The 14,643-nt window shown below is 46.9% G+C and overlaps 1 protein-coding gene across 1 annotated transcript in view; it reads left to right on the top strand.

Moving 5' to 3' along the window:
* The window catches only part of LOXHD1 (lipoxygenase homology PLAT domains 1), a 196,361-nt gene extending 193,000 nt beyond the window's left edge, over nt 1–3,361 (top strand). The window contains exon 40 of the mRNA XM_054177788.1: nt 2,861–3,361. Coding sequence (XP_054033763.1) covers nt 2,861–3,341 — 481 coding nt within the window. The 3' untranslated portion in view covers nt 3,342–3,361. The remainder of the gene's footprint in view (nt 1–2,860) is intronic.
* The last annotated feature ends 11,282 nt before the right edge of the window (nt 3,362–14,643 follow it).

Below are 14,643 nucleotides of genomic sequence, written 5' to 3'. Positions count from 1 at the left end.
ACTGCTGATGTCCCTGCTCTCAGACCAATTACACCCAGCTGCAGCAGGGTGGATGCACTAGCTGTGGATCTGACTGCTTGTCTTGTTATAGTGGGTCTGTAAACAGACATGCCATTGCAGGGGCAAAAGAGGTAACAAATACCCCACACCAATCCTGCCACATGCAGGGTGTCTGTGGCTTTCTGGAGAGATGATGGATTTGCCAGCTGCATGGCAAGTTTAGCCATGGCTTTCTTTCTAAGAAGGAGCTTTGGTGCTAAGATAGATATGAAAAAATACTGAAACAGAATTAATATTGGGCAATTTAATAGCGTGGTACTGCTTGACTAATCAGATCTCTTTCTATGACAAGGTCACTTGCTTAGTGGATGGGGGAAAAGCTGTGGATGTTGTCTTCCCAGACATTAGTAAAGCTTAGAATCATACAATCATAGAATTGTTAGGTTTGGAAGGGACCTCAAGGATCATCTAGTCCAACCCCCTGCCATGAGAAGGGACACTGTTTCCCACAGCATTCCCTGGAGAAACTTGGCATCTCATGGCTTGAGTGAGCATAGGCTTTACAAGGTAAAACACTTCTTGGACAGCTGGGCCCAGGGAGTGGTGGTAAACAGAGTTAAGTCTCTTCAAATGGCCAGACACAGGTGGTGTTCCCCATGGCTCAGCAGCAGGGCCAGCCCTCTTTAATGTCTTTATCAGTGACCTTTTTGAGGGTATTCATGATGGCATTCAACAAGTCCAAGAGCCAGATTCTGCACATCAGCCACAAACCCCATGCAGTGCCACAGGCTGGGGTCAGAGTGGCTGGAGAGCAGCCAGGCAGAAAGGGACCTGGGGGTTCTGGTTGACAGCAGCTGAACATGAGCCTGCAGTGTGCCCAGGTGGCCAAGAAGGCATCCTGGCCTGCATCAGGAACAGTGTGGCCAGCAGGAGCAGGGAGGTCATTCTGCCCTGTGCTCAGCACTGGTTAGGCCACACCTTGAGTCCTGTGTCCAGTTCTGGGCTCCTCAGTTTAGGAAAGATGTTGAGTTGCTGGAAGGTGTCCAGAGAAGGGCAACAAAGCTGGGGAGGGGTCTGGGGCACAGCCCTGTGAGGAGAGGCTGAGGGAGCTGGGGTTGCTTAGCCTGGAGAAGAGGAGGCTCAGGGGAGACCTTCTTGCTGTCTACAACTCCCTGAAGGGAGGTTGTAGCCAGGTGGGGGTTAGTCTCTTCTCCCAGGCACCCAGCACCAGAACACAGTCTCAAGCTGTGCCAGGGGAGGTTCAGGCTGGAGGTGCAGAGAAAGTTCTTCCCAGTAAGAGAGATTGGCCATTGGGATGTGCTGCCCAGGGATGTGGTGGAGTCACCATCCCTGGAGGTGTTCAAGAGGGGTTTGGATGTGGCACTTGAAGCCATGATTTCTTTAGTCATGAGGTGTTGGGTGACAGGTTGGACTTGATGATCTCTGAGGTCTTTTCCAACCTTACTGATTCTATGATTCTATGTCTAGAGGGCAGCCTCAATGAGTTTGCAGATGACACCAAGTTCAGTGGCTGTGTCAAGCTGCTTAAATCTAGGGAGGGTATAGAGGAATCTGGGCAGGTTGGATTGATGGTCTGAGGACAATGGTAAGAGGTTCAACAAAGCCAAGGGCTGGGTCCCTCCCTTGAGTCACGACAACCACATGCTTGGAGAAGAGTGGCTGGAAAGCTGCCCAGATGAAGGGAAGCTGAGAGTGTTGGTCAGCAGGCAGCTGAACATGAGCCAGCAGTGTGCCCAGGTAGCCAAAAAGGCTAAGAGCATGGTGGCATGCATGAGGAATCATATGACAAGCAAGATCGGGGACATGAATAATCCTCTGTACCCTGCACTGGTGTGGCCACACTGCAAATACTTTGTTCAGATTTGGGTTCCTCTCTATTGGAGAGATATTGAAGCTCTGCATCAAATCTAGTGAGGGATCCAGTGCACAATGCTGTGAGGAGCAGCTGAGGGAACTGAAGCTGTTTAACCTGGAGATAAGGGGCAGACCTTATCACTCTCTACAACTACCTGAAGGGTTGGCCTCCTCTTCCAAGTAAGAAGCAACAGTACAAGCTGAAGAGGCCTCAAGCTGACCAGGGGAAGTTTAGTTAAGAACAATGTCTACACTGGAATGGTTGTCAAGTACTGGAAGAGGCCGCCCAGGGAAGTGGTGGAGTCACCATCCCTGCAGGTATTTAGGGGATGTGTGGGTATGGTGCTGAGGGACATAGTTTAGTGGTAACCTGGTAGTACTGAGCTAATGGAATGGGCTGCCTCGGGAGGTGGTGGAGTTGCCATCACTGGAGGTGCTTAGAAGGAGACTTGATAGGGTGCTTGGTGCCATGGTTTAGTGGATTAGATGGTGTTGGATGATGGATTGGAGACGATGATCTTGCAGGTCTCTTCCAACCTGGTCTATTCTATTCTGTTCTGTTCTATTCTATTCTATTCTATTCCATTCCATTCCATTCCATTCTATTCTATTGCATTCCATTCCATTCTATTTTATGCTATGCTATGCTATTCTATTCTATTCTATTCTATTCTATTCTATGCTATTCTATTCTATGCTATTCTATGCTATGCTATGCTATTCCATTCCATTCCATTCCATTCTATTCTATTCTATTCTATTCTATTCTATTCTATTCTATTCTATTCTATTCTATTCTATTCCGTTCCATTCCATTCCATTCCATTCCATTCCATTCCATTCCAATCATTGGATCTGATGATTTTAAAGGTCTCTTCCAACCAAGATGTTTCTATACCTTCCTGACTCTATGCCCAGGCCATAACATTTGGCCAGTGTAGTGGCCATTCATACCATTAACATGCTGCTGATTTTCCTGTGGCAGATACTTCTTCCGATGCAATGTGAAGATCCCCCTGCGTTACAAGAGACGGGACTACAAAGTCTTCGAGTGTGCCAAGGTCATCGAGAGCTTTGCCAGCAGAGCCCGGAGCTTGGTGCCAGTCAAATATGAGACCATAGTGGTCACAGGCTTTGAAAAGGGTGCAGGCACCGATGCCAATGTGTTCATCACCATCTTCGGGTTGAACGGGGATTCGGGGAAGCGGGCGCTGAAGCAGAAGTTCAGGAACCTCTTTGAGCGAGGCAAAACCAACAGGTTTTACCTGGAGACACTGGACATGGGGGAGCTGAAAAAGGTCCGGATCGAGCACGACAACACCGGCCTGGCACCAGGCTGGCTGGTGGAACGGGTGGAGATCACCAACTCTGCGACTGGTGTGACCACCATATTTCCCTGTGGGAAGTGGCTAGATGAAAACAGGGGCGATGGGTTAATCTGGAGGGAGCTCTTCCCTAGGTACTGAGGAGGGCTTCAGGCACTTCTGCAAGCACATGTGCCTCCCTGCACTATTTTGCATGCTGTTTCACTTTTTCAAGTGCTGCCTTTTATATTGACAGATTTTCATTAGCAAAGTGGTACTTCCTGCAGTAACATTGGGGAAAATTACACTGCCTTTTTTTTTCCCTTAAGTGCACATTGTGAATTAAATAAATGCATTTCTCACTGGTTTATTATTAGAATACAGCTACCTGAAGGGAGGTTGTAGCCAGATGGGGGTTGGTCTCTTCTCCCAGGCAACCAGCACCAGAACAAGAGGACACAGTCTCAAGCTGTGCCAGGGGAGGTTTAGGCTGGAGGTGAGGAGAAAGTTCTTCCCAGTAAGAGAGATTGGCCATTGGGATGTGCTGCCCAGGCAGGTGGTGGAGTCACCATTGCTGGAGGTGTTTTAAAAAAGGATTGGATGAGGCACTTGGTGCCATGGTCTAGTTAGTAATGAGGTGTTGGGTGACAGGTTGGACTTGATCTCTGAGGTCTTTTCCAACCTGACTGATGCTATGACTCTATGAAAATCCATGACTAGCAAAGCCATAAACTGTTCTTAAATGGCTCAGATGCCATTTCCTGTTTGCAGTGTATTGCCCTTCCACAGCTGCTGCCTTCTACCCCTCATGGGCTTCTGTCTTAGATGAGTAAAGAGGATAAGATATAACTAAGAAAACTGAGCTTAGAGATCCCAGTTTTTCCCACTTCTGGCAACAGTACACTCTGTCTGTCCACACACATGCATGCACACCACCAGAAGGCCAGGGGAGGTTTAGGCTCGAGGTGAGGAGAAGGTTCTTCACAGAGAGAGTAATTGGCCGTTGGAATGTGCTGCCAGGAAGGAGGTGGAGTCACCATCCCTGGAGGTGTTCGAGAGGGAATTGGATGTGGCACTTGGTGCCATGGTTTAGTAGTCATGAGGTGTTGGGTGACAGGTTGGACTTGATAATCTCTCAGGTCTTTTCCAACCTTATTGATTCTATGATATCACAGACAAAGCAGTGGGCACAGCAGGGCTTTCTTCAGGAAGATTGGAAAGGACTCAAGATGTGGTATCTGGGTGGTATTTTCCACACATGGACATTCCTCCTCTCAAGCCAGATCCAGCCTGAAGTCTTCTGGGTCCAGTCAGTGGGATCTACAGTGATGGAAACCAGAGCAAAAGACCTAAGAGGTAATCAATTCCACTTCAAGGAAGCTGTGAATAGCTTATTCAAAGCTGTCTCAGGATAATCGTACCATATATGGCCTGAATATCAAGTCTGTTTCAGAGCAGCTGCCATTCATTTTAATTTTTGTCTTTTAATACAAACTGCTGCTCTGATTTTTAATTTGATGGAGGAGGGGGTTCCTGGCTGCAGTAAGGGCCAGCACTTCTTTAGACGAGGTCTTCCCAGCTGCCCACATTTTTACAGATACCAGCAAGGAATGCTTCTGGAGCCCCATTTCCCTCCCCAGGAAGCAAAGCAGTGACACATCTTTTGGAGGAGAAAGGATCATATTTGAGCTGTTGTGAGAAGACCTTCCTCCTAGCCCACCCGTGTCCTAGAAGAGATCATTCCCCATCCCAGAAGCTGATATGTATAGAACCATAGAGTGGTTCAGGTTGGAAGGGACCAACCCTCTATTTCCACCTCCCCTGCCATGGGCAGGGACATCTTTAAATAGATCAGGTTGCTCAAAGCTCCACCTAACTTGGGCTTGAACACATCCAGGGATGGGGCATCTACCACTTCTGGGCCACCTGTTCCAGTGACTCACCACCCTCACTGTAAATAATGTTGTCTGAATATTTCATTTAAATCTACCTTCTTTCAGTCTAAAGCCATTGCTCCTTGTTCTGTTACTACACTCCCTTATGAAGAGTCCCTCCCCGTCTCTTCTGTAGGGCCCTTTTAATACTGAAAGGCCTTCTGGGTTGCAAGTGCACATTGCCAGCTCATGCCCAGGTTTTCATCCACCTCTGTCTCCAAGTCCTTCTCCACTGGGCTGCTCTCAATCCTCTGATGGCCTGGCCTGTGTTTGTAGTTGGGATTTCCCTGACCCAGCTGCAGTACCTTGGGGGATATCTGCCCATCTTCCTGCGTGGCAGGAATGCAGGTTAATTTGATGTGCTGCTGGAGGAGGGACAAGATGACTACAGCCAAGAGATGTGCGTGTTAGCCCTGGAAACGAATATCCATGAAGCTGGCCTGCCAAGCAGCTGAAGGTGGGAGACTTGTGAGCTAATAAGCAAGGCTGAAACAACAAAGCATGCAGCTTCAAAACAGATTTCAAAGGCAAAGACCTTTGCCTAATTAGCTGCAGTTCTAACATTGAAGTTGACACCAGCAGGTCAAGGGAGGTGATTCTCCCCCTCTGCTCAGCTCTGCTGAGACCCCACCTGGAGTACTGCCTCCAGTTCTGGAGCCCCTATTACCAGAGGGATCTGGAGGTGCTGGAAGGTGCCCAGAGAAGGGCCACGAGGATGAGCAGAGGGCTGGAGCACCTCTCCTGTGAGGACAGACTGAGGGAGTTGGGGCTGTTCAGTCTGGAGAAGAGAAGGCTCCCAGGTGACCTCATTGTGGCCTTCCAGTATCTGAAGGGGGCTCCAAGAAGGCTGGGGAGGGACTGCTCAGGATCTCAGGTAGTGCTAGGACTAGGGGGAATGGAATGAAGCTGGAGGTGGGGCGATTGAGGCTGGAGGTGAGGAGGAAGTTCTTCCCCAGGAGAGTGGTGGAAGCCCTGGAATGGGTTGTCCAGGGAGGTGGTCGAGGCACCGTCCCTGGAGGTGTTTAAGGCCAGGCTGGATGAGGCTCTGGCCAGCCTGATCTAGTGTGGGGTGTCCCTGCCCATGGCAGGGGGGTTGGAACTAGATGATCCTTGTGGTCCCTTCCAACCCTGACTCATTCTATGATACTATGACACCCCTCAGTATGACAATGAGTCAAACAGAGTACATGCCTAACATATATTGTTGTGTTACTTTGTTTTCCACCCAAATCATGCTAAGCACCACCTAAAAGGCAGGGAAAGCAAGTGCTGGGGTCTAAAAAAGCACAAGAGGAACTCCTGTCTCTGGCTGAAAAGCTGGATTTAGCAGAAACAAGAATAGTCAACAGGCTGTGCTCCCCTTCTTCCACCCAAGACAGTGATGGCTTTTCAGTAAGAACTGCACATCCAACACTCAGCTTAACTTTTACTGCATTACTGTTACACTCCAGCACTGTTTCATAGATTTGTATCTCTGACTTTGTTGGATGCTACCCAGGATTCATTAGTAACCTGAGCTCTCCACCACTTGCAGTCAGTGCTTCCCATATCTGTTGTATCTGTTGTTTAATGAATTAAATATATTTATCATTTTAGCTTTCTGAATCTGTTCCAGTGCAAGTCCTCACTGGGGCACTGGAAAAGAAATGCAAATGTAATTTTGCCTAAGTTTCAGTGAGAGTCCTGGTGCTCCCAGACAGGCAGATGCTGGGGTCTGACCCGTAATGTGACCATCCTTGGCACCTGGCCTTGTTCTAAACAAGCACTTTGTGCAAATGGAAATCAAATGGGTCAAGGGTGGGTCAAACCCACCAAAACCTTCCACTGTGACATGACAGTCCCAGGATGTGCCTGTTTGCTGCTGCATCCTTGCCTGGTCATGGGCGATGGAGTTCCCAGCAAGTGCCCGGCAGGTGCTGCCAATTGCTTCTGGATGTTTGGAGGCTGCAGCATCCCACCAGGGAAGTACTGCATCCTCATTTTCTGCATCAGGCACCACCAAAGAGATGTGAGCTTATTCAGGGCAGCTTGTGCCAGCTTGCAAATAATAATAGCTCAGACTAATTCATTTTAGAAGCCTTTATTGTAACTGATGGTTTTGGAGAAGAGCAGTAATCAACCTCATCAATGATCAACTACTCGCTGATGGGATTCATAATAGAAGCCTTTACTGGGTATATTCTTCCTCCTCACTGCACAGTGAACCAGGGACTAGGAGCTCATAGGAGGAGCAGAGCTAACCTCTGGAGGACTGAAGGTCCATGCTGTCATCAGCAGGCATCTTGAACCCATGGCACTCTGCTGGGATGGACCTTGGGCTCCTTAGACAGCGACAAGGTCCCACAAGAAGAGTTTGGGGAATCTGCTTTTGTTGTGCTTATGCAGTGTCATTGCAAAGCAGCAGCTCCCCATTTAGTGTTTTGAAACAAACAAACAAACAAAAAGCTCAGGCTTTTGATCTCTTTGCTTTCCCTCCCACCCAAGCCTGCCAGAGCTTGTCAATAGATTCATCCGGTTTTAGATGAAAGTGTGCTGCAGTAAAATAGGAGGTTTTCCCATTAAAATACGTGGTCCCAGTGTTTCCAGTCAGCTCCAGTCAGCAGTTGGTGTGAAGATACCAGAGACACAGGTTTCACAGCATCACTGTATTGCAGCATTTTAACCCCTGCCAGCTCCTGAGCATATTCAGTGTGGCAGGCATGGGGCCTGCATTGTGCCATGCTTCCAGTCCTTGAGTGCAGTGAGACAGCTCTTGATCCACACACTCTGGGGCAGAGAGGAGAAACAAATCCTTATCTTTGGGGGATGGCAAAACTGAGAGCAACCCTGCAGAAAAAACATGTGGGTAGTGGTTGATGAGAAATTGGGCAAAGCACACTGGCAGCCCAGAAGGCAAGTTGCATCCTGGGCTGCATCAAACAAAGTGTGGCCAACAGATTGAAACAGCTGCCACGCTGCTCTGGTGAGACCTCTTCTGCAGTATTGTGTCCAGTCCTGGGGCACCGAATCCAAGAGGGACATAGAACTGATGGAGTGGGTCCAGAAGAGGGCCACAAGCATGATCAGAGGCTGGGGTACCTCTCCTATGAAGAGAGGCTGAAAGAATTGGGATTGTTTAGCCTGGAGAAGAGAAGGCTCCAGGGAGACCTTACAGTATCAGATGGGGATCTACAGGAGGGCAGGGGAGGGTCTGTTTAGAAGGGCTTGTAGAAACAGAACAAGGGGCAATGGTTTCAAATTAGAGCAGGGTAGATTTTGGTTGGGCATAAGGATGTAAAAGTACCTCTTCCCACATAAGGAGGAAGTTCTTTACAGTGGCAGCAATAAAGTACTGGAACACATTGCCCAGGGATGTGGTAGAGGCCCCCTAGAACAGAATAAACCAGGTTGGAAGAGACCTTCAAGATCATCACGTCTAACCCATCAACCAATCCAACACCACCTAAACAACTAACCCATGGCACTAAGCACCCCATCAAGTCTCCTCCTGAACACATCCAGTGATGGTGACTCCACCACCTCCCCGGGCAGCACATTCTGTATAGAACTTCATCCTAACCTCCAGCCTAAACCTCCCCTGGTGCAGCCTGAGACTGTGTCCTCTTGTTCTGGTACTGGCTGCCTGGGAGAAGAGACCAGCCTCTGCCTGTCTACAACCTCCCTTCAGGTAGTTGTAGAGAGCAGTAAGGTCACCCCTGAGTCTCCTCTTCTCCAGGCTAAGCAGCCCTAGCTCCCTCAGCCTCTCCTCACAGGGCTTGTGTTCCAAACCCCTCCCCAGCTTTGTTGCCCTTCTATGGACACCTTCCAGCAACTCAACATCCTTCCTAAACTGAGGAGCCCAGAACTGAACAAGAGGACACAGTCTCAAGCTGTGCCAGGGGAGGTTCAGGCTCGATGTTACGAAGAAGTTCTTCATAGAAAGAGTTACTGGCCATTAGAATGTGCTGCCCAGGGAGGTGGTGGAGTTACCATCACTGGAGGTGTTTAGGAGGAGACTTGATGGGGTGCTTGGTGCCATGGTTTAGAAATGGGTCTTTTACCACCTCCTGGGCAACCTGTGCCACTGTTTCACCACCCTCAGTGTAAACAATTTCTTCTTTATATCTAGTCTGATTCTCCCCTCTTTTAGTTTGGAACCATCACCCCTTGTCCTGTCACAACAGGCTCCCTATCAAGATATCCCCGTCTTACTTATAGGCTCCCTTGAAGTACTGAAAGGCCACAATCATATCTCCCCTGAGGCCTTCTCTTTTCCCAGCTGAAAAAGCCAAATTCTCTGTGTGTTTTTGGTTTGGTTTGGTGTGTTTTGTTTTGTTTTGTTTCTGTAGAAGAGGTGTTCCAGCCCTCAGATCATGTTCGTGGTCTCCTGAGGACTCCACATCTGGATAGAGCACTACAGGTGGAGTAAATCTCCCCTGCTCCATTTTTATGTGTAAAGGCCAATTTTAACACAGGGGAAAAAAAAAAAAAAAGCTTAATTTAAAAAAAAAAAAAAACAATTAAAAATTTTATGTCCTGATGGGACTGTTCAGCTCTGAGCTGCAACCTGTGGTACTACAAAACATAAATAAGGGCTGAGCTTCTCAAACCTGGGCAGCTCACAGATGCTCACAGCGAATAAAGACTTTGCATCTCGGCTTGTGCTGTTACAGCTGAAGGGGGGCACCCTCTCCCCACGCCCAGCACAGCTACCAGTTGCTGCTGGCCACCCTGGGCAGAGCTGTTATCGGATCGTGGAGGAGTGTTTGCTGCAGCAGCTTTGAAGCAAATCCAATTGCCATCTCGAGCAACTCTCCCAGAGCTGTTAACTTTTTGAAGGACATCAGAGAGAGATCAGTAGGTAACAGATATTTTCCCTGCCTGCACCAGCAGGTCATTTTAACCTGGTTTCTGAGTCTGTGAAAGCTTTCTATAATGAGAGCTCTGTGTTGTTTGAATGTGGTGCATCCCCTATGCAGCCTTTGCTGGATGCTGGAGGAGCTGGCAACTCCCTCCCTTTGGCTGTGGGAACCAGATCTCTATGATAAACAGCCACCTGTCTTCAAGGCTTATTTAGTTTAATCACATAGTCAAGGCTGGGAGCTGGTCTTGGCCTTTCTACATGAAATGCATGAAGAGGAACAGCCAAATTGAGAGTGAATAGGAGCAGAGACTGCCACCATTTTTTTGAGGGAAAAATAAAAGTGTGAAAGGACTTACAGAATGAGCTGTGCAGAATACAAAGTTGGGTCACAGAACCACAGAATGATTTGACATAGAAAGGACCTTTAAAGGTCATCTAGTCCAAGCCTCCTGCAGTGAGGAGAGACATGTCCGACTACATCAGGCTGCTCAAGAGCCCTACCCAGCCTCACCTGGAATGTTTCCAGGGATGGGGCTTTTACTACCCCTCTAGGCAGCAGCCTTTCATGTTGCACTACCTTCATGAAAAATAATTTCTTCCTTCTATCTAGTCTCAATCATCCCTCTTTTAGTTTAAAACTATCACCCTTTGTCCTGTCACAGTGAGCACTTCTAAAAGGCTCGTCCCTATTTTTCTCATGGGCCCCCTCTAAGTAGTGAAAGGCTGCACTAAGATCTTCTCAGAGCTTCTTCTCCAGGCTGAACAACCTCAGCTCTCTCTCTCAGCCTGTCCTCACAGGAGAGGTGTTTCAGGCCTCTGATCATTTTTGTGGCCTCCAACAGGTTCATGTCTTTCTTGTGTTATGAAAGTTGAGTGTATGCCCCATTGGATTTTCCAACAGGTAACAAAAGGATTGAAAACAGCCTTGAATATATCTCTATTCCTTTGGAGGGCTTGGTTTCCTTTACTCTTAGTAATTTTGTCTTTCCTTACTTGTTAAACAGGAGACCCACAGGGAGAGAGAGGTTTCTCTGCTGTAAGGCTCACTGGACCACAGGATGTTAGGGGCTGGAAGGGACCTCTGGAGATCTTCAAGTCCAAGCCCCCTTCCAGAGCAGGGATGAGCAGGATGAAGGACCTGCCAATATCTCTGTAGAACCTGCTAGAGGTATCCTACAGGCACTTAGGGTCTTTTTTTAGAGGAGAGATCTCTCTTGAACAGGCCATCTCCAGCCTTGTTCTAGAAAGTTATTTTGATATCTAATCGCTAAACTGGTGCTGCAGGAACTCATGCGTGTTGGTGTGCCTGGTGTAGAGAGTCTCACCCTGCTTCTGCCATGAAGCCCAAGCACCAACAACCCCTGCAGACCAGCTGGCAGAGTATTGTGCACCCCCACAGCATCTCTTTTGCACATCAGAGTTCAAAGGCATAAGCAGTGAAAGCAGAATTGACTCTGACTCAAAGAGACGAGGAGTCAAACGGTAAATAAAGACCAAGTGACTGCCCTCCTAGGTGGCTTCTGTGTGACACAGGTTTATAGTTAGCAATGCAGTTTGTTTTATTAGTTATAAATAAAGTACAAAAAATCCACCAAAAGTGAATCTAAGCATTTACACAATTTCTAATGTCTTTTCATTTCTTCAATGCACTATTGCTTTAATATTAATAATAAATATTTTTCTAGCTTTCTTCTATAAAATAGTCTATGTAGCAAAATGTTGCACAGCACAACAGAACAGCAGTAGGAGTACAAAAATGTGGGTGATCCTTTCACCAGCCTAGATCATTAAAGGGAAGCATTTTTGTTCACTCACTCCTTGTTTTAATTATCCCTTTTACAGTGTCTTTGCAGAGCGGAACAACTGACCACCTGTCCCCACGTGGCTCAGACCTTAGCTCCGGGCTACAGGGGAGAAGTATTGCAGAGCAGCAAGGGAGAAAACATAGACAGGTTTTTAAACCCAGGGTAAGGCAAAGTCAACAAAGCAGAGCAGCACCCTGAAGGGACAGAAAGAAAAAAGTTAAGGTAGAGTCACTTTGTGCCTTTCTAACCCAAGAGAAAAGTCTATCCAAATTCTATCCTTTTCTATCCTTTTGGCAGGGTAAGGGAGAAGGGGGAATGGCTACTGCCTGAGCACATGCATTGAGCCCCACTTCTGTACATACCTGGCCAAGCATCTGTGCTGACCAGTAACAGTTATGGCTTAAAGCTTAAAATATTGTCAAAGATGTCCTAACCCTCTTGTGTGGCCCAAATGGTTGATATTCAGGAGCCATTTGGGATAGGGCAGTGCATCATGAGAGCAGCATGGAGATGGAGATGCCTGGCCACTACTGCAGGAGTTGGGTGTCTGCTTGGGGCTGACTCCCCCTCTGGGGACAGGAGAGCTCCAGTGCAGATCCTAGCTCTGCGATGGGTTAAAAAGGTTCAAGTCGAGGTTTCCTCCTCTACAGAGGGGACGAAACCAAATGGAAGAGGAATTCTACTCCATGCATGTTTTACAGTTGGACACAGGCAGAGAGTACAAAGAACCAGAGCAATCATCAATAGGCACCAAAAACTGGATAGAACCACCAAGCCTGGGCTTCCTTCCTCAGCTTCTGAAGCACTTCACAGAGTCTGGCACAACATGCATGCATTGCCCCAAGCACAGCCTCGTAGCCAGCACCTGATGGGTGTTATTGCAGGATGACACATGCAGCAAGAGCAGCAGCACCGCCAGCATCGTCGGGGACAGGGCAGTAGCAAGAATCAACTGACATGTTTTGGGTTTTGCAGAGCGTCATTAATTGCCTTCAATGCACAAGGACACGTGTGAAAGGATCACCAGAGTTTGATTATGAGTGCAAATAATAGTCATATATATGTGCTAAACACAGTCACTATATTGCAGTTTTCCACTATGTCACAGCATACAGAATCAAAGGTTTGCATTTTTATGGAATGTATCCAAGGTAACAGCACCACAGTAATACAGTTGGTAATCACACACCCTGATTTTTTTAATCTTTTTCTTCTTTTTTTTTTTTTTTTTGACAAGATAAGCATTATCCCCCATATCCCATGTTTAATTTCCTCTTTTTTTTTTTTAATGCTTTTAAGTACCGACGCATGCAAAGCATTCCATTCCCAGAAACAATGCAAAAAATGAGGTAATAGGAGTAATAATAATTAAAAAAAAAAAATTAGTATTAATTTCTAAATAAATAAATTATAAGGAAAAAAAAAATTTAAAAAAAAATTAAAAAAACAACAAAACTATACAAATAATTAAATAAGAACCCACGATATCTACAAGTTAGTCATAAATTATGATTGTTAAATATAAGGCATTTAAACTCACGAAACCCTGTAAACTATCAAAAGTTCTGTCCCTAGAGATTTGGGTGTGTGTTGTTTTGTTTTTAAGCCCACCCCTATTGTCTCAACTGACTAGTACAAACTACTCAAAAGCAAAGGAACCTGACACACCAATGCAGCTCCAGGCGCTGTAAATTCTCACGCATCTTGGGATCACTCACTCACACGAGACCATGGGAGTTTGGTGCTTTTCTTCACCAAAGGGGGTTGGTTGGTTTGTTTTTTGTGGTTGGTGGTTTGGTTTTTTTTGTGTGTGTGTGTGTTTTTTGTTTAAAAACTGTGCTTGTTCGTTAGGCAAATAGTAATACTTCTGGTAGGCTTTAAGAAAAAAAGACGCCGTTTGGAAGCGCTCCTCATTGCCTTCCCACCTGGGCAGGGTCCCAGTCGCCACGTTCCTCCCTCTTGCTTCATCCCCAGCTCGTGTCTGGACAGATCAGACCAGCTTACAGTGTATTTTGCCAGCAAAGCCTTGCTTCTCCATATTATTAGTAGTATTTGTACTATTTTTAATGCTGCTTCAATCTGCTGCTGCTGGAGCAGGCCCCCTAGGAGCTGATACATCACTCCTTGACCTGTGGACATCAGGGATGGGACCACCACATCCCCCAAGAAGCCATTGCTTGCACTGGATGGCAAATACATCACAAAACCAGACAATCATAGAATGATTTAGGCTGGAAGGGACCTTTAAAGCTTATCCAGTTCAATGCCTTTCAATGAACGAAATTAGGTTGCTCAGAGTCCCCTCCAACCTAATCTAGAATGTTTCCATGGATAGGGATTCCACCTCCTTTCTGGGAAATTTGTTCTCGTGCTTCACTGCTCTCATCATAAACAATTTATTCTTTGTCTCTTCCTTATAAGCCACCACATATCCTCTTCCAGTCCCTCCCAGATGCGCTGGCACAGTGAGAGAGGGGCTCCCACACCTTTGCACACCTTAGGGCTTCCCTCTTTTCCTCCCTTCTCCAGATGAGAAAGAAGAAAAGAATGCCTGGAGTGTTTTCCAACTGCAGCTCATGGGAGTCCTGGGATCCCTCAGATGGTGATTTATGGTTGTTTCTACTTGGAGATCATTGCTCGGTTCCAGTAAAACAGAGGCTCAGAGGAGCCAGAAATCATTCCCCCACATCAGCATTTGTAATGTATAATGACCCTGATTAACAACTAGTTCCCCTTGCTCCTCTGTATCTCTCTTTTGCTTCTCTAGTATTAAAAATAATTATTATTTTTTTTAAACCCAACAACAGAAAGCACACCCCAAAACAACAACAACAAAACCCCCTTAAACCAGAGTCTTCAAAAATATAGAGATAAAAAACAAG

Source organism: Dryobates pubescens, chromosome Z, assembly GCF_014839835.1.
Source record: "Dryobates pubescens isolate bDryPub1 chromosome Z, bDryPub1.pri, whole genome shotgun sequence".
In the NCBI taxonomy this organism is placed as follows: Eukaryota; Metazoa; Chordata; class Aves; order Piciformes; family Picidae; genus Dryobates; species Dryobates pubescens.
The sequence above is the reverse complement of the archived record's forward strand: the minus strand, read 5'-3'. Positions and strand labels throughout refer to the sequence as shown.